This window comes from Botrytis deweyae, assembly GCF_014898535.1.
Source record: "Botrytis deweyae strain B1 chromosome Unknown BDEW_027, whole genome shotgun sequence".
In the NCBI taxonomy this organism is placed as follows: Eukaryota; Fungi; Ascomycota; class Leotiomycetes; order Helotiales; family Sclerotiniaceae; genus Botrytis; species Botrytis deweyae.
Window position 1 is genome coordinate 419,890 of NW_024066234.1, and position 19,673 is coordinate 439,562.

The 19,673-nt window shown below is 42.9% G+C and overlaps 5 protein-coding genes across 5 annotated transcripts; 3 read left to right on the forward strand and 2 right to left on the reverse strand.

Annotated features, from left to right (window-relative positions):
• Positions 1-383: 383 nt before the first annotated feature.
• EAE98_009364 (uncharacterized protein) lies at positions 384-4,092 on the forward strand (the record flags this gene model as incomplete). The annotated part of the gene is made up of 2 exons (XM_038956985.1): positions 384-3,615; positions 3,668-4,092. The coding sequence occupies 2 exons, from the start codon at positions 384-386 to the stop codon at positions 4,090-4,092; spliced, it is 3,657 nt and encodes a 1,218-aa protein (XP_038806752.1).
• A 767-nt stretch (positions 4,093-4,859) lies between these two features.
• EAE98_009365 (uncharacterized protein) lies at positions 4,860-6,685 on the reverse strand. Its single transcript, XM_038956986.1, has 2 exons — positions 5,220-6,685; positions 4,860-5,046 (listed from the first exon to the last, which is right to left on the reverse strand). The coding sequence occupies exons 1-2, from the start codon at positions 6,445-6,447 to the stop codon at positions 4,976-4,978; spliced, it is 1,299 nt and encodes a 432-aa protein (XP_038806753.1). The 5' UTR covers positions 6,448-6,685; the 3' UTR covers positions 4,860-4,975.
• Positions 6,686-10,414: 3,729 nt separating this feature from the next.
• Positions 10,415-12,893, forward strand: EAE98_009366 (uncharacterized protein; the record flags this gene model as incomplete). Its single annotated transcript, XM_038956987.1, has 2 exons — positions 10,415-10,586; positions 10,666-12,893. The coding sequence occupies 2 exons, from the start codon at positions 10,415-10,417 to the stop codon at positions 12,891-12,893; spliced, it is 2,400 nt and encodes a 799-aa protein (XP_038806754.1).
• Positions 12,894-15,398: 2,505 nt separating this feature from the next.
• On the reverse strand, positions 15,399-16,455 carry EAE98_009367 (uncharacterized protein; the record flags this gene model as incomplete). Its single annotated transcript, XM_038956988.1, has 2 exons — positions 15,399-16,069; positions 16,260-16,455. 2 exons carry the CDS (start codon positions 16,453-16,455, stop codon positions 15,399-15,401), a joined length of 867 nt encoding a protein of 288 aa, XP_038806755.1.
• Positions 16,456-16,834: 379 nt separating this feature from the next.
• Positions 16,835-19,324, forward strand: EAE98_009368 (uncharacterized protein; the record flags this gene model as incomplete). The annotated part of the gene is made up of 2 exons (XM_038956989.1): positions 16,835-16,892; positions 16,941-19,324. The coding sequence occupies 2 exons, from the start codon at positions 16,835-16,837 to the stop codon at positions 19,322-19,324; spliced, it is 2,442 nt and encodes an 813-aa protein (XP_038806756.1).
• Between the last annotated feature and the right edge of the window lie 349 nt (positions 19,325-19,673).

Consider the following 19,673-nt stretch of genomic DNA (forward strand, 5'->3'; position numbering starts at 1 on the left):
CCACCTCCTCTTGACTTTGGTCGACCAAGGAACCAACCCACAACACTCAACAGGGGTAATAAAACAATCCCTCTACGACTCCGTGCAAACAAAATAACTTTGACCACTGTTTGACCGCCATCAATGTATGTTTCCCCATATTCTTCATTATTCTAAAGTTATACTTGCCCCTCACAATCGTTTTTGTTGCAAAGCTTGGGAGAAGAAGAAGAGTCCAGGTGCTGGATATCTGATTTCTCTCGGGGAATTTGATTACCACTGCCTCATTCCTTCTAACCGCTCTTGCCTGCGACGGAGACGCCCAAGTGATTGAAGTTGGAATATTCTTCTGAATCTTTCATTCATTCTTTAATAATAACTAACAATTCTACTCAAATAGAATTATGTCTCCTCCTAGGCGACCTGATCATAGTGAATCACATAGATCTCACCACTATCGAAACAATTCGCGGCGCGCACAAGTTCAAGATGAAGAAACGGTCTACTATACTCTTCCCCCAGCTTCGCCTACACATGAAAGTCGGCCTTCGAAATCTTCCTTTGCGGATACAGCATCATCTCCAATAACTCCGACAATGTCTCGTGAACCAATCTCGCCATCGCGAAATACCACACCTGCGACTGCGATGTCGAGGAAGCGCAGTCTTATTCGCCCAGAACGCAACAGAATCGATGAAAACCATCCCAACTACCACTATCGCCAACATGCCGCCAATATGGATACCCAACCTTCAACGACTGGCAACGATCCCATAATGGAGGATATCGAGGCAGATGCTGCGAATACAGAGACTTCGGGACTTCGATCATCGGGGGAAGCGGAATCTGATATTGCGCCACCCGCAAGACGGACTACACGCGGCCATGGAGCTGGACCAGAAGACCTCGCCTCGAATGAAAAGGCTGGATTTGCTTCAAAATCTCGAGGAGGAAATAAACTGAAGAGGGAGAGGGTGCCAAAAATGTCCAAGGAGGAGAAGGAAAGGCAAAAGGCCCTCGATACTGTGAAACCGCCTAGTCTTTGGAATGTTTATTGCGCCATTGTAACCTTCTGGTGTCCAGGTTTTGTTCTCAAGTGTTTCGGCTTCCGTTCTAAAGCACAACAAAGAGCTTGGAGGGAAAAGATGGGATTGATCAGCATTATTCTCTCTATCATGGCATTTGTGGGATTCTTGACATTCGGGTTTACCGCAACAGTGTGTGGAACGGGTTCAGGTCTACGATTACAGGTCAATCATGTGGATTCTGGATATATGATCTTCCACGGAAACGCGTATGATCTTTCAAAATCAGAACATCCCGCTGCAACAGGCATCACAAATGGGGCAAACGTTCTGTATGATTTGCCCCAAAAGTATGGGGGTATGGACGGAAGTTTCTTGTTCCAGAATGTCAATGGCAAATGCAAAGGTTTAATCACTTTAGCTGATGGATCGGACGTTCCAACCAATTCTAACAAGGATCTTGCATGGTACTTTCCTTGTCATGCATTCAATCAAGATGGTTCAAGCTCCCCAAATGAGACAGTTGGTGCCTATTTTGGGTACGCGTGCCATTTGCAAGCAGATGCTCGTTCATCGTTTTACGGACTCAATAGTGCTGGAGCTGTCTACTTTACCTGGGATGACATCAAAAATTCTTCAAGAAACCTTATGGTTTACTCTGGAAACGTTCTTGACCTAGACCTTTTGAAATGGTTCAATACTACTCAAGTTTCCGTTCCATCCAGGTTTACTACCCTTGCCGATAAAACTTCCGCCGCCAACGCCGCTGTACGCGGTAGGGATGTTACACACGCCTTCCAATCTTCAGAAGACAAGAAGATTGCTCAATGTTTTGAGCAAATCATTAAAGTTGGAAGTGTTGATACCGAAACTGTTGGATGTATCGCTTCCAAAGTAGTCCTTTACGTCTCTTTGGCGTTCATTCTTGCCATTGTTCTGGTCAAGTTTGTCTTAGCTTTGATATTCCAATGGTTCATTGCCTCGAAATACGCCGCATCAAAGACTTCTCAATCATCTGACCCCAAGAAGCGTCAGCAACAAATCGAGGAATGGTCCGACGATATCTACCGAGCTCCTCCAAGATTGGCTGGTGATATTGGTAGCTCCGCTGCGGGATCTGGATCCGATAAGACAAGCAAACGAACCAGTGTGTTCTTGCCAACGACATCTCGTTTCTCGAACCCTTATGCCGCTGCCGATCGATCATCTCGCATTGGACGCCCTCAACCTACAACCATGGCAAGTCAAGCCTCAACAGCTCAGCTGATTCCCCCAAACCCTATGTTCCGAAATCAAAACAATAGCCGAAACAGCCTTTTGCGAACTGATAATTCAAATGATCTCGATGGATCCGGTCCTACCAGCTTCATTCATGATCTAGTAGTTCCTCAACCACCAAAAGAATGGGAACCATACGGCTTCCCTCTGGCTCATGCAATTCTTCTCGTGACTGCCTATTCTGAAGGTGAACTTGGTATTCGCACGACCCTCGACTCTATCGCTACGACTGATTATCCCAACAGTCATAAAACTATTCTGGTTATTTGTGATGGTATTATTAAGGGTGAAGGTGAACCAAAGTCAACACCAGAAGTTGTTCTTGGCATGATGAAAGATTTTGTCACTCCTGTTGAAGAAGTTCCTGCCTTCTCTTACGTGGCGGTCGAAAGAGGATCGAAGAGACATAACATGGCCAAAGTATACGCTGGATTCTACGATTACGGTGCTGATTCTACTATCAACGTAAATAGACAACTCCGAGTTCCAATGGTGTGTATTGTAAAGTGTGGTACTCCTGATGAAGCTACACACCGCAAACCTGGAAACAGAGGCAAGCGTGATAGTCAAATTATCTTGATGTCTTTCTTGCAGAAAGTCATGTTTGATGAACGTATGACTGAACTCGAGTTTGAAATCTTTAATGGATTCTATCAAATCAGCGGCATCTTCCCGGATATGTATGAGGTTGTTCTTATGGTTGACGCAGATACAAAGGTTTTCCCTGATAGTTTGACACACATGGTATCGGCAATGGTTAAAGATCCTGAAATTATGGGACTTTGCGGAGAGACAAAGATTGCGAACAAGCGTGCCAGTTTCACAACGGCGATACAAGTTTTCGAGTACTTCATTTCTCATCACTCTGTCAAATCTTTCGAATCGATCTTCGGTGGTGTTACTTGTCTTCCTGGTTGTTTCTCCATGTATAGAATCAAGGCACCAAAGGGCGGTAACTATTGGGTTCCTATCTTGGCCAATCCTGATGTCGTCGAACATTACTCCGATAACGTAGTAGACACGCTACACAAGAAGAACTTGCTACTTTTGGGAGAGGATCGATACCTGTCAACACTCATGCTTCGAACATTCCCCAAGCGTAAACAAGTATTTGTCCCACAAGCTGTTTGCAAAACTCAAGTACCAGACTCTCTTTGGGTTCTCATGTCACAAAGACGTAGATGGATCAACAGTACCGTCCATAATTTGATGGAATTGGTTTTGGTTAGAGATCTTTGCGGTACTTTCTGCTTCAGTATGCAGTTTGTCGTCTTTATCGATCTCGTCAGTACTCTGGTTCTTCCAGCCGCTATTGCCTTCACAATTTACGTCGGTAAGTAAATCATTCTTCGTGAAACTGTAATGTCTTACTAATTATTCACTAGTAATCATTTCCATTATTCGTCGCCCTGTCCAAATTATTCCGCTCGTACTTCTAGCATTGATCCTTGGTCTACCAGCAGTTTTGATTGTTATAACAGCTCATCGTTGGGTCTATGTTCTTTGGATGATGATTTATCTCGTCTCATTGCCAATTTGGAATTTCTTACTCCCAGCATATGCCTTTTGGAAATTCGATGATTTCTCCTGGGGAGATACTCGTAAGACAGCGGGTGAAAAGACTAAGACAGCGGGTATTGAATACGAGGGAGAATTTGATAGTTCCAAGATTACTATGAAGCGATGGAAAGAATTTGAGAGAGATAGAATATTAAGGAGTAACCCAAGTTGGGTTAATTCAAATACTTCGTTGAATAAGGAAAATCATCGTTGGCAGCAACATCAATATGATGATTACGCGGATAGTTAAGGGGGTGGCTTGGATAGTGTTATTCTGATGGAAGGTATTGCATGGGATTGATTAGACTTTGCTCGTTGTTTATTATTGAGCGTACATAATGCATGGCGTGGTTGGAAAGTGGGAAAGGAACATTTCCCTGATTTGTTGAGGGTTGCGGTGGTAGTATAGTTAGTCAGTCTCCCTTCTTGAAAAAGATGGCGTAATGTTATATTGTTTTGTAATTGTCCATGAGTAGTTCTGACTTACCTACCTACCTTTGGTGGTTTGTTTAATGCTTTTTGGGGGTATTTTTTGTTGATTGATTGATTGATTGATTGATTGATTGATTAAGGGTGGTTGGGTGTGGGTGTGGGTGTGGTTTATACGGTTTTATGAGTTGATGGGTTGGGGTTGGGATTGAGATTGAGATTGGGGGGTGGGAGGTGGGAGGTGGTAGCTTTTGTTTGGATGGATGGAATAATGAATGGATGGATATGAGAGGTGAGGGGTGTGAGGGGGGGAGGTTAGGGGGGAGGGTATTCAAGTATTCAAGTATTCAAATATCTAGATACTATATTTAAATAAAATAAAGATAAAGATACAAAGAAAGAAAGAAACATTTTTATATATAATTCATCTATATATACCTACGACAGCTTTATAAACCTAATATTAATATCAATATTAGACTATAATATAATACAAAACTCTCAATCAATCAACCTTCAAACTCTTATTCAATCCGACCCCGCGGATTTTATCTCCAAAACTTTTCATTAAAATTTCTCCGAATCGCTGATTATCTATACTTTATATTCATGCTTCCTATCCATAACACCAAAAAATCAATCTCACCCTACCCTACCCTACCCTACCCTATCGTACTCCCAATCTATAACCGCCAAAAAACTCATTACGATCCCATTCTATCTCTCTGTGGTGGACTGGGTGTATAAGCCGTTACACTTCCTCGATAAACATACGCTTTTCGCCCGAAAAAACAAAAACAATTAGCAATTTTGTATCTCAAAAATCAAATCATAATTCAGAAAGCGTCCAAAAAGAAAGCAGAACAAAAGAAAAAACAAATCATCTATCCTCCCTATCTTTCCATCCCTCTTGTTTCATCAAATTATCTTCAAGAAGTTGATACGTACGTTGACCCTTCTGTAATCCAGCCAATCCACTCCTCTCCATCATATCCGTGAACGTAGTGTTGTGACTTCCTCCTCTTTGTCCTTCTACTCCAAATGTTGGTGGTAAACCGAGATGATTTCTACTTTGATTGTGATTCTCATTTTGTTGTTCTCTTACTTGTCGAAAAGAACTCGCGGTGTCGGCATCTGTAAATATATTTATATCTTCAAAGCTCGGTTCGCGTTGTAGAGGAGGAGTAATGGGACGATTGGATACGTTTGTTTGTTTTTTTCTCTGTATGTTGAGTGGAATTGGTAATGCGGGGGGTGGACTATTTTGATAAGCGATGCCAGGACTATTGGACATTCCTGGAGCGGTGGATTTTCGAAATAAGGATTGAACACGTGTAATGGTTTTATTTCTTCGAGGAGTACCATCTGCGGAGGTAGAAGGAGTTTGAGGCATCTTGCGGAGGAAATCGGTACGCACGTCGCTGGTGGGAACAGGGTCGGAGATATTTCCGAAGGAGGAACCGCTTTTGCGTTGGGAATGTTTACGACGACCGAGACAGCATACCGTGAGAAGAGCAAGAATGGCTCCTATGGCGATACCTGGAAATAAACCTATCAGGATTGCAACAACAGGGTATTTGTCGCATGTTTCTGGGATGATAGTTATAGGCGTGCCGGTTGAGGACGGAGTCGAAGTAGACGATGGGTTAGTGAACGAGGGATTGCCCGAAGTAGCGGCTACTTGTGTACCTGAGCTCGTGGCTACAGGTGATGTTCCGCTGCCCACCGCAGAACTCTGTTGTTGACCTGGAACGGAATCCGCTTGATCGGCGTTCATCTGACAGTTGCCATTTATGCAGGTATAACCAAATGGACAGCAATTACTTCCACATTTTTCCAAAGTTGCTGTCAGAGCTGTAGTTTTGAGTGTATTTTCAGGATGTGAAGTGATATTTTGTTGAGTGATGTCGCAAGTGATAGGTTGAATAGTGCTACAATCACTTCCACTAGGACAACACAATAAGGTGGTGTTTTGTGCTAAAGCTATACAAGTCGAAGTAGAAGGGCAACAAAAGTCTGATGGTAACCCAGTATTTGCACATTGTATATAGCCTGCTTGAGGACATGTTGCCCGTTCGAAGATAGTGTTTGCTTGCGCGAAATTTGAGCTTAAAAGAGAAACAATCATCAATAGCGATTGTTTGCTGATTCGACTTTGCCTCATAGCTGCAACCATATGTAAGAACACTTTTCTCGCCGAAAATGTACCAAATCGTGATGTAAATACTTGAAGCAGTGGACTTTGTGTTAAAATGGTAAAGTCCAAATATGTCAATAGTATGAATGAGTGTTAGAAGGAGAGATAAATGATACAAGAAGTATCAATGTAAAAGATGCAGAGTCTAGAAAGAGTATATTACGAGAAGAAACCTGGGAGAATTTGTAAATATAAGAGAGTAACAAAGAAAGATAAAATTAGAATCGAAAGATTTCTTTCTCGCGTGAAATAATGAACAATGAAAGTCGAGAGGTTCCAGAAAAAAATGGAGTGGAAGTTTTTGAGTACGAAGAGAAACAAACTAAACTTCCTTTGTTCACTACCCGATCAAGCATTTGACTTGACTTTCGTCATATAGCGTTTCTGTAAGAGACTTCTACTTCAGAAACACATGGTTTTAGAGGAACAAAAGGTCATCACCCATACATTCTTCAATGATGACCCATATCCATGTCTAGATGGTCATTCATGCGTCGACCGTGTACCTTCGAATAGGATATTTAGAAATGCGATCCATAACAAGCTACACATGGGAGTACTGGCTCTCACGGCAGCGGTTCGAGATGATGAAAATAGTTCATTGGTATTGAAGTTAGAGTTTGAAGAAATTTCAGAAGGTGAGTCAATGGCCAATTAGATGGCATAGTGTCTTCATCGTGAAGTCATTGGAGATGGACAGGTTATCAAGCGCCGAGAAGAAAGATTTGTTGTTGAACCTTTGGCGCGAATGACTGGTAAATAATGATTTGAGTAAGTTGATTGGATAAGAAGAGTCGAAAAGGGAATTGACGCGCTGGTTTGAGTTTTGTGCTTTTTGATTGGTTCACAGGTTTTAGGTAGTGAAACTTAGGTAAGCCTTCTATCTGGCGGTCTAGACTTGTGGAACTTAAAAAGACAAAAAGGCAGATGAGAGTCACGAGACAATTATTCTATTTTCCTTTTGCTGAAGAGGTAATGGAGTAAATGAAGTGACGGAAAGACAAACACTAGGTAGGTATGGATATACCAACAACTGATGATTATTATAAATATTCATGGTAAAATACTACATCATCATGACAATATCAGAGCAATTTGGGTTCATTCGGGGTCTTTGAAGTATCTTTCTTCATGAAGCTTTTCTCTTGACAGATCTCGCAAGAGTATACTGGCTGTACTTCGTAGGTATTCAAAGCTTGTGCTGATTGTGAAAACCTACCTACCTGGGTACGGATACCGGTGTAATGGTGACAGTATCACAGCAGTTTGATGCATATTTCTCTCTCGGCTTCTTGTTTTCTTCGTCCGTTCTTCTCCTTCCTCTCTTCTCTCTTCTCTCCTCATCTAATGCTCGCTTTTCTTAGAGAATCAAATTGAAGCCGAATTCCATGCTAATCAATGATTATCTTCACAGAGTTCTCCAACTCTATATATGTTGGAGCAATCTATTTCTATTTCTATTTTTATGGTTAACCTCTGAAGCAAGTTAAAGTTCAGTCAGATGGAAATGTTTCTCTTTAATTTGGAAAAACACGAATGCCAAGTCTACCGAGGTCGTGGCTTTCCCTTCCCAAGCGTTTCGCCGTTGAATGCGGCAGCTCTCCAAGATGATCTATGAGATCCAGCTGAATCGTATGCCGATAATTACCAGTACGGACGACGTCGGAGTATTCTACAAGCACAGGGCAGATGGGCAACTCGACTCACCCATGGCGGTCTTTTAGATTCCTTTCAATTTTTGCAACTATTTAAAAAAAGAAAGTGGGCGTGCAAGACATCCATCTACTGTACATCCATCTACATCTCGGGAAAGTTTGTAAGAGCAAGTTCGGCACCGTGCTCTTCCTACTTAGTTTCTATCTTTGCAAAAGGGATTGAGTTCGGAATTGTAACATTTCTCTCGCGGCTCGAGTTTTCATGCCCTGCGATGGTCGTGATCTTCTGTCTGATCTTCTGTCGTTTCCCATTCAAGTAAAATTTAATCAAAGGAAATGAGATGATCTTCTATTATGCTTATTGCTAGGATTGAGCTTCATGCCAAGCTTGATAGATAGATTGATTGATTGGAGGTTCCTCCTAGTCTCCTCCTTACCAACGTTTAGTCAGGAACCGATGAACGGACGGTCAGTCTGTACGGAATTTGTGGGTTTTTGTGGATATGAATGATGCGAGTGGTCAGTGGTGGTTTACGAATGTTTCTTTAAGTGGTAAAGGAGGGTAGGACCCCTGTTTCCTTGTGCTTGGAGAGAAGCTAGAACGGAGAGAACGGAGAGCACGGAAAGACAACGGAAAGACTGCATGGTTTGGATTGTACCTGCGCATGTTGCCGAAGGGATACGGTAGAAGACGAAAGGGGCAAAAGGAGAGGAGAGAGAAGAGAAGAGATGAGATGAGATGAGATGAAATCAAATAATGACAACAATTATGTGTAGGTATCTAGGTATCTAGTAGGGAGGAAGGCATGAACTGTGAAGTGTGAAGTGTGAAGTTGAAGTGTATAGGTACCCAAGTATACCTCGAGTGTATATAAAATAAGTTTGCACGATAATGAGAATGACAGCTGGTAGAGAGACCGAGAAAAGTTAGTACCTGGGTAGCTATGAATAATTCATAATCCGGGGAAGTTGTGACCAGGAATCAACATGAGCTTAGCTAATCTCGTCATAACGTGAAGTCAATAATAAACATTTCAATTCATCGGCCGCTATGAGATATTATACTTCTTGATAAACCTTGGAATGTATATTATACCTGGTGCACCTCTGAAAATGATTTTATACTTTCACAAACGATATTATCCTCATCACATCTCCTCCCGTCATTCGTTCAACGCGATGCCAATCTGAATAATTTCTTGCATAAGGTTGTTATCCGTCATCATCCATCCGAATCAGGCTAAACCTTAATTGGGTGTGGCTTAGCATCTCTTTTCACTTCCAAGTAATGAAACTTTAAATTTTGATCGCTTTCCAACATTTCCCCTATTGTCCACTCATCCACTCATTCACTCAACTCATCCACTCCCCGTATGTTAACATTGTTAAAATATTCTCGACTGTGAAAATTCGAAAAATCCTGGTCGCACATCCACACTCCGCCCATCATCTATTTGGCCTATTTGTCCCTCAATCCACAAAAAATGCGAGATCTCAATGGGGAAAATACGACTTTGGGAAATTGCATGAAGGGATGGTTGGATGGATGAGTGGATGAATGGATGAATGGTCCTGGAAGTGTTCAAATTGGTTAATGCAATTACCACTTTGGGAATGCATATTGTGAAGAGAAGAGAGGATATCGGTTTGCTGGAAGTGAGAGAGAGATGCAGGAAAAGTGTGCTGAGTAGCTAGGTATGTATGTATGATGGTGACATTTGAAGATGGAAACAATTGAATACAGGAAGTGAAATTGAACGATAGGTAACGTATCATACTCCTCCTACTCTTTCATTTCCTTCGTATTATTTCTCCTTCAATCAATCAAAATATCTTGGCTTCTACTGCGTTGTCTCTTGGTACACAAAATTTAAACATTCATCGCTTGTTTGTCAATTGGGAGAAACACCCAAAGAGCTTAGTCTGACCATCAATCACTTCCCATCCCAACTTCGGGGGATCTTACCCATGTTCAGAAGTCTTGGAACTTATCTAGTCCTGCAGCCTTTGGGTTTAGCTTGCCGTCTGATTATCTCTCCACGTTTTTATTTATCTCTTCAATCCGCCCTCTTCTCTTTCATTCCTCACTCCTCTTATCGACGTTGTTGTTGTGAATACCTTCATTTTGTCAATCTTCACGTTCTCTTCATCGCCGAACAAATATCTCTACCGCTTCACTCTTTCAGCGGGCATTCTTTACCAGCAACCTTGCGAATATATCGATCGTGTGGGAGGATATCATCCAATCAAAGTTCGATTCTTAATATACAATATAATCTACCACATACAAGATGAAGGCCGGAGTTCTCGCAGTCGCGGCTGCAATTGCAGGTGGTGTTAATGCTAGAGACCTTGGAAGGAGACATGGTCATCAAGATTTCCATGAGAGAGGATTGTTAGCCACACCATCGGAGTCATGTGGTTGTACAACTGTTTGGTCTACCGTCACTGGTGAACCTCAATGTATGTGATGTGTTCTACATATTTACTCATGTTCATGGAGTATGTTGCCTTTGGACATCGACTGACATTAAATTTCTAGTATACTTCCCACCAGCTCCAACCGCTGCTTCTGTTGCTTCTGGTTCAGGTGCACCACCAGCACCATCTGCCCCAGCAGGTTCTGACGCATGCTCCAATGCCTGCAACACTGAGTACAACAACTGTCGAAGTGCTCCAGATGCAAACCGATCCACTTGTGCCTCCAACTATGCATCATGCCTTGGATATTCTCCGTATGATAGCAACGGATCACTTGTCACCCCAACTGCTTGCTCCTCAGTAGCATCGACACCAGCAGCTTCTGCTCCAGGTTCATCGGCACCAGCGCCATCGGCGCCAGCACCATCTGCCCCAGCAGGTTCTGATGCATGCTCCAATGCCTGCAACACTGAGTACAACACCTGTCGAAGTGCTCCAGATGCAAACCGATCCACTTGTGCTTCTAAGTATGCATCGTGCCTCGGATATTCTCCATTTGATGGCAACGGATCACTTGTCACCCCAACTGCTTGCTCAGTAGCATCGACACCAGCAGCTTCTGCTCCAGGTTCATCCGCACCAGCACCATCTGCCCCAGCATCGTCAGCTCCAGCCACTTCAAAGGGAGTATCAACTGCTCCTACTGCCCCAGCTTCAACTGCCCCAGCCGTTGTCCCCACTCCTTTGGCAACCACGTGCCCAACTCCAGGTGTCTACACCATTCCAGCCACCACTGTGACTTTGACTGAATCCACCACTGTCTGTGGTGCTACATCAACTGGTCTTCCATCCGCAGGAACTTACACCGTTGGAGGTGTCACCACTGTCGTAACCACCGCCACAACCGTTGTATGCCCATACGCTGCTGTCTCAACTTCAGAAGGTGTAGTCACAAGCACCATCTTGACCACTACCTATGTATGCCCATCCGCAGGAACATACACCATCAATCCATTAACCACTACCGTTACCGAGCCTGCTGTTTGGGTTTACCCAACTCCTGCTTCCTATGCTCCAGGAACCTACACACAACCGGAAGTTGTCACCACCATCACCGAAACTAATGTGGTTGTTTTCTGCCCTTACTCTTCATCATACTCCACAATTGTTGATGCCACACTACCAGCTGGTACACCTGCCCAGGCTACTTCTGCTCCAGCCCCAGTCACGACTTCTGTCGTAGTACCAGTCGCAACACCAAGCTCTAGCTCAGTTTATGTTGCTCCTTCTTCAAGCGCTGTTTCCGTTGCTCCATCCTCAAGCGCTGTTTCCGTTGCTCCATCCTCAAGCGCTGTTTCCGTTGCTCCATCCTCAAGCGCTGTTTCCGTTGCTCCATCCTCAAGCGCTGTTTCCGTTGCTCCATCCTCAAGCGCCGTTTCCGTTGCTCCATCCTCAAGCGCCGTTTCCGTTGTCCCATCATCTTCCGTAGTTAAATCTTCCGTTGCATCTCCATCTGCCTCCTCCACTTCCTCCTCCTCTTCCGGAAACGGAGGCAGTGTAGGAAGCACTGGAAAGCAATGGGCTATGACTTATTCCCCATACCAAGATTCTGGATCTTGCAAGACTGCTGCAGAAGTTTCCGTTGATGTAGCACTCATTGCCTCCAAGGGATTCACAGCCATCCGTATCTACAGCACCGATTGCTCCGGACTCGAGAACGTCGGTAACGCTGCTAAGCTTGCTGGTATCAAAATGATCGTCGGTATCTTCATTAGCGAGACCGGATGTTCCGGAGCAGCCGATCAAGTCACTGAACTTATTGCATGGGGACAATGGTCTCTCGTTGAGCTTATCGTTGTCGGTAACGAAGCCATCTTTGGTGGTCACACTACCGCTTCTGAACTCGCCGGATTCATCAGCTCCTCCCGAGCATCCTTCGCAAGTGCTGGATACACTGGTCAAATCACCACCACTGAGCCCCTCAACATCTGGCAAGAAAACACCAGTGTCCTCTGCTCCGCCGTCGACATCACTGGTGCTAACCTTCACCCATTCTTCAACGCTGAAGTCACTGCCGAAAATGCTGGTAAATTCGCTCTCTCCCAACTCGAGCTTGCCGATGCTATCTGCCCTGGTCTTACTGCCATTAACCTCGAGTGCGGATGGCCTTCCGCTGGTACCTGTAACGGAGCTGCTTGCCCGGGTGTAGAAGAGCAAAAGACTGCCGTCTCTAGCATCATCGAGTCGTGTGGTGGACGTGCTGCCATCTTCTCTTACACCAACGACCTCTGGAAACAACCAGGTAGTTTTGGCTGTGAGCAAAGTTGGGGTTCCATCCAACTTTTCTAGATGATTTGTTAAAAGAGAGGAATTGGAATATATATACATGACAAGATATTAATTTATATGATATATTTCCTTTGTTTTCTGGCATCACATTACAGAAGTATGGTATGGCCATGGCATCCAACTTTTACGAATGGAACGGGGATAAATCAAAATACTTGAAGGATTGGGGCATTTTTTCTATGTTTGTTTTTGGATTTGGATATTTAGCATTTTGGCTTGGGAGAAGCGGTTGGAGTAGAGGTTGAGATATGGGCTCGCATTTTTGCATAAGCTTTTAGACAGATTATATTACTATACTATACTTACATTAATTATTCATACGTGGATATGGCGAATGCCAAACTCAAATTCAGATTCAGATTTGGACTTTGCATGTTTTTTTGTTTGGGTTTCTATTGATTGATTGATTCTTTGTCTTTGTACTTGTGTTTATTTTATTGTATAGTGATTTCTTGATTGACGATCACCAGATCTACTTGGGTTCACTCCCACTTAGTACGCAAGAGTCTTGAATATGAGTCTGATGGATACCTACAGAAGACTCTCATCTCAATCTTGATTTTGAACGGAAATATAGATTCAAAAATTGTTTTCGATTGAGTTTTCAGTTGTGTGGAATATGGAATGTGGAATGTAGAATGTGGAATATAGATTATAGAATGTAGAATATAGAGTGAGAAATATATATGTGTATTTTAATGTAATTAATATGATTCCTTCCCTTCTCTTCTAAACTTGTCTTATCTCATCTCATCTCATTCTCTATCACATCACATCTTTCAGAATCCAAGCTATCTAGTAAGTAAGTACTCATTATAGCTAAGTTTTCATCTCTACTCTAGTCTCGTGGATTTTCATTCTCATCCTCATTCTCCCCATCAAACTCATGTTCTTTCACGAACTCCAAAATTCCTTTCTCTTCCCCTTTGCCCGTCTCTTCCCCTTCCCCTCATCTTTCACAAACTCAAAATTACTTATCTACCTACTACATATTACACAGACACGCATAATCAGCGCGCAGATGAAAAAAACGAGGCGAAGCGAATGAATGAATGAATGAAAAGGATAAAAAGAAGTACATTCCACTTCAATGATTTGTCGATTTGTCGATTTGTCGATTTGTCGATTTGTCGATTTGTCGATTTGTCGATTTGTCGATTTGTCGATTTGTCGATTTGTCGATTTGTCGATTTGTCGATTTGTCGATTTGTCGATTTGTCGATTTGTCGATTTGTCGATTTGTCGATTTGTCGATTTGTAAATTTGTTACTTCATCACATCTCACAAGCAGAGAATTGAGGGCGCTGTTGCTGGTGGTGATATCTTCTATATCGAGGAATCGGAGGGGCGTCAGTCGAAGATGTAGACGCGGATTGTTGATTGTATGGGGGAAGGGGGTTGAAACATGGATGGAGATATATTGATTGGATTTTTACATTATACATTATACATTAAAATGAAATGAATCACCCATCCATCTACTCTTTTTCGGGGACCAATTTCTATCACTGTTTCCATTTCCGTTTACATTTCATAATCATGCTTAAACTCGTATGTAAAAATCCAAAGGATATGGTAATACAATGCAATGCAATAGAACAGAATAAAATAAAACGAGATATGGAAGAATAGAGAACAAACAGAAGAACGAGTTCAGGAGGGCTCGAGCATCGACATCTCTTACTTTCCACTCTCCACTTTTGCATGTAATTCATGTAGTTTGAAGAGGATATAGTCATCTACCCAATAGAATCCTTGGGCAAGGGACTAATCATGATTTATATTATCACTAGAATATTCGAAGCGGTAATTTGTCGGCTATTTTGATGAAGTCTGCCAATCACACATAGGGGTGTTTGGCCATGGGGATAATTAGCCGACAAGTAGTGAGGTTATTTGTAGGAGAAAAAACAGGCCGGAACTGACCATTGCGCAATAGTACGTGCATCCTCACCAAAACAACGCGTAGAGAGCAGCGGTCAATTCCGGCCTGTTTTTTCTCCTACGGATAGTGAGGATTTCTGCATGGCAAAGTGGTTGGTTGTGTTTTGGTCCGGAAGTGAGGAGGGGTAGAAGATACCTACTAGGTACCCAGGTATGTTTGGGCAAGGCAAAACTCATAGAAAATACTCATCATGACCTAGGAATTACTTAAACAATGTGAAGTGGAAGTCTTGTATTTTGGTGAATCTTCAGCTCGGTTCCAATATATCTATGTGAAAGGGAAAAACTTATGGTTTGTCAAATCTGCTTCAGAATGTTCTCTCAGGGCTACTAGCACAGAATGATTGAACATTCCGCATGTTGAACGGAGTACTTCCTCTCCAACTTGAGCTATAAACAATAGTATTTTGGTCCGCCATCTCATATTCTACACTTCTAAATGCAGTTGTGTCGAGACCTCACACATATAGTACATCAAATGCCTTGAACGCCATCTCCCAGATATACCACAGTGTAGTTTCCTCCGCCTCATATCTTATGCAGAGTGAATTTTTTATATCTCTAATTCCTCTCAAGCTTTGAAGCCGAGTTACCAGACAAAGCTGCAAGATCCGCCACAACACTCCAATCAATGACGTTCCACCAATTTTCCACGTAAACTTTCTTTCCTCCTATATCATCAGTTCCCATTCCATAATCGGCAATCCATACGTGTTCCCATGTATTGACGCAGAGAATGGGTGTGACTTCAATCCCTCCCGGTGGTTTCCTCTCTTTGCTTAAATGTCCATGTGCTCCTACTGTGTTTACAGGTGGTGCCGCCAACTTCTGTCTGTAAAAGTCCGTCACACTTTCACTTTCGGTATTCATATCCTTTGGTTGTCTTCTATGATGTGCACCAGGAAATGGTGAGCCGGCTAAATATGTAGTCATTAAGGACAGTCGGTCGAATCTATCCTTCATTAACCAGACGAATCCGGGCCCAAACATTTTACTAGCAGTAATGACGAATTCCCTTTTGAGCCCATCGACTGAGGAAAAAGAGTTCTCGATGGCGGCTCGGAGTTTCTCTGACATGACGGGTTCGCTAACTGGATTGGGTTGGAGGCAGTTGAAAAAGAAGTTGTTATTGAATGCCATAGAAGCATAGTTGAAAGTTGCCGCCTGGTCTGGATCTCGCGCACACAGAAGAGCGATTTCTTTGGGTTGTTTTCCATCGAGATGGGGAACTCCTTTAAAATTGTCAGTTACAGAATATCTTGTAAGGAATGTAGCAGCAATTGTAAGTTGTATCGTAGGATACATAACAGCAGTTTTAGAGGCAACCACGCAATTTGCATTTCGATTTCACAAAACTTCCTCGCAGACTGAATACCTTGACTGCCAATTGCAGAATAATCCAAATAATAAGAAATAACCCACCAGCTATAGCATCACTCAATTTGTCCACCATGAGTTTTTGATATGAAGTCCATGACAGCTCGAAAGCTTGAGGTCCAATGAATTCAGGAATGCCATTTGTGAAATCGTGCTTCAATGGCGGCACATGTTGGGAAATGCTTCTGAAGAAGTTCTTCTGCACAGAGCGCCCTATCCTAGGGAAGCGCGAGCGAAACATATTTGGAGGGGTGATGGACTTTCAAATCTCGACGAGATATTTCGCGATCCAAAAAATTGTATGGAGGTCCGCAAAGTCCGCAATTTTGTACATGCCTTAGGCTGCAGTAGTTCTTTGATGAACGCATGGATGCTCAGCCGAAGGGGAATCTTGATGAAGCGGCCAACTCCGCTGTCTTATCGTTGTTGATGCGGGGAGAACTAAAACATTTCATTGCATTATATGTCACAATATCATATTCACTAGCTGCGTTGTTGAGAATGAACAGTCAAATAAGTTTCTGGAAGTCTTTTACTTCGATTTTACGTCCCCCTTGATTGACACAGGAAGTGAGATTTGTCAGTGAATTTTGGTGTTATTTGAGCCGAGCATAAATAACATGGAATATAACAAGGCAATAGAAGAGTTCAGGAAGCATGAATATCCCATGCTCAAAGGTAAGTTTTCTCCCAAATACATATGTGCCAAGCTGATAGAATTTCCAGATGCCGTGTACCTTGATCATGCCGGTACAACCCTCTACTCAAAATCCCTCATGGAGAGATATATGATGGATATGATGTCGAATTTATATGGAAATCCACATTCCGCCTCTACATCCTCGCAGTTGTCGACTTCGCGCATCGAGAATACCCGTCTGAATGTTTTGCGGTTCTTCAACGCCGACCCAGAAGACTTTGATGTTGTGTTTGTGGCGAATGCTACGGCTGGAATCAAACTTGTTATGGACGCCTTCAGGGGCCAAGAAGAGGGGTTCTTATATGGATACCACCAAGATTCGCATACTAGTCTCGTTGGCGTGCGAGAGGATGCCGTGTCAAGTCGTTGTCTCGATGATGACGCCGTGGAGTGTTGGCTGTCTGGATCAGAACCTCTTGTCAGAAAGGTAGATAATTCTGAGATTGGCCTTTTCGCATATCCAGCACAATCAAACTTAGATGGTCGACGTCTACCACTGTCTTGGCCAGAAAGAGTCCGAAATCTTAGCTATGAAACCCAGGCAACTACATACACACTATTAGATGCCTCTGCTCTAGTTTCTACTTCTCCACTAGACTTGAGTGATGTTCGTAAGGCACCTGATTTTACAGTCCTTAGTTTCTACAAGATATTTGGATTCCCCGATCTCGGTGCCTTAATAGTGCGTAGAGATTCTGGAGCGATACTTCAAACCAGAAAATATTTTGGAGGCGGAACTGTCGAAGTGGTAGTGTGTCTGAAAGAGCAGTGGCATGCTCCGAAAGGGCAGTCCTTGCATGAAACTCTAGAGGATGGTACCCTGCCTTTCCACAATATCATGGCACTGGAAGCAGCAATAGATGTTCACAAATCATTGTATGGTTCCATGGAGCGTATTGCAAATCACACCACATTTCTCGCACGAAAATTGTACGAAGGTCTGAAATCATTACGGCATGCTAACTCCGAACCGGCCTGTATAATCTATTCCCCTGGCTTCTCCTCCGAAATTTCTTCCAATGTACAAGGACCTACAATAGCGTTCAACGTCAAGAACAGTTTCGGGGCGTGGGTAACTAATGTTGAGTTTGAGAGGTTGGCTTCGATAAGAAACTACCACATTCGAACTGGTGGTCTTTGTAATCCTGGTGGTGTTGCATCAGCACTGGAGCTTCAACCATGGGAAACGAAGAGAAATTTCTCGGCTGGTCTCCGATGTGGTGGAGAGACCGACATTTATGCGGGCAAAATAACGGGGGTAATTCGTGTGAGCTTAGGAGCCATGAGTACGATGAGCGATGTTGAGTCGTTTCTTTCATTTGTGGACGAATTCTTTGTAGACCACACAGCTGTATCCATCGATGAGGAAACGGAAAGTCACAAATCGGTTGACATGTATGTCGAAAGTCTTACAATTTATCCAATTAAAAGTTGTGGTGGCTTTGAAATCCCAAAGGGAACTGCTTGGGAAGTTAGGCCCGAAGGTCTTGCTTGGGATAGGGAATGGTGTCTTATTCATCAAGGTACTGGACAAGCATTAAGTCAAAAACGTTATCCTCGAATGGCTCTCATCAAACCAACAATCGACTTTGATTTGGGGTTGCTGAAGGTTCGATATCAAGGATCAACCTTACCTATTTTGACGGATGAAATCAATGTCTCTTTATCATCTGACCCCTCATTTTACAAAAATCCAAATAATATTCATTCATTGTCATCAAGGGTCTGCGGAGATGCTATCGCGGCACAGACTTACTCTAATCATGAAATTAACGATTTTTTCTCCAAGATTCTAGAGGTACCTTGTGTGTTGGCAAGATTTCCTGCTGGTGGTAGTGGTCCTTCTTCGAGACATGCAAAGGCGCACATGCAAAAGCACCAAGGACCAAATCGATCGGTCGCAATTGAGAAATCGACTACCCACTCCTTCCACGATCCCCCAACACCACCGGATTCTGATAGTGAGAATCGAAAACGTCCAATTCTTCTGTCGAATGAAAGTCCCATACTTGCCATTAATCGATCCAGTATCAATATGCTAAACGAAGAAATAGCCAAGAGTGGCGGCAAACTTGCTTCAGCCTCGGTCTTTCGAGGGAATATTGTACTAGCATCAACTGAATTGACCGATAGCCATCATTCATATAGTGAAGATCATTGGAGTACTTTACATATTGGTTCAGAAACATATCAAATGTTAGGATCTTGTAGGCGTTGTCATATGATATGTGTTGATCAGGATACTGCTGAAAAGAACGAAGAACCTTTTGTTACGTTGGCAAAAACACGAAGGTTCGAATCTAAGGTTTTCTTTGGTTCTCATATGTGTCATGTTCCTTCGTTGTCACCTCATAAAGAACATCAATTTCCAGTCATCAAGGTGGGAGACAAGGTTTCTATTGGGCTATGAGAAAAACAGGATGTAGAATAGAATCAAGAGGTGTTTGTTGATAAGTCTTATTATCCTTTTTGATGTATTGGGCTTCTATGCTCTGCTTATAGTGGTGATAACGTTATGTGACTCTCATTAAACGTAGATGATGATGTTCTTCTGGCGCCCGTATAGGATGAAGTATCCCAAGACATGTGGGTATGTGGTAGACCATACCTACATTCTTGGCCTTCGTTTCAAATTTCTTCTCGAATCGTCGGAGTAAAAGAGAATCGAGTTGCTTGTAGAATCAATGGCTAAGTCTGCCAATTATAAAGGTATCAGACCTCAGGAAGAGAAGGCACAAACCACTCAAAAGCTTGACAAT

Coding starts and splice junctions, on each gene's coding strand:
- EAE98_009365 (XM_038956986.1), bottom strand. CDS start 6,447: ATGGTTGCAGCTATGAGGCAAAGTCGAATCAGCAAACAATCGCTATTG. Junction 5,047..5,219: donor TGGATTACAGAAGGGTCAAC/GTACGTATCAAC, acceptor TCGGGCGAAAAG/CGTATGTTTATCGAGGAAGT.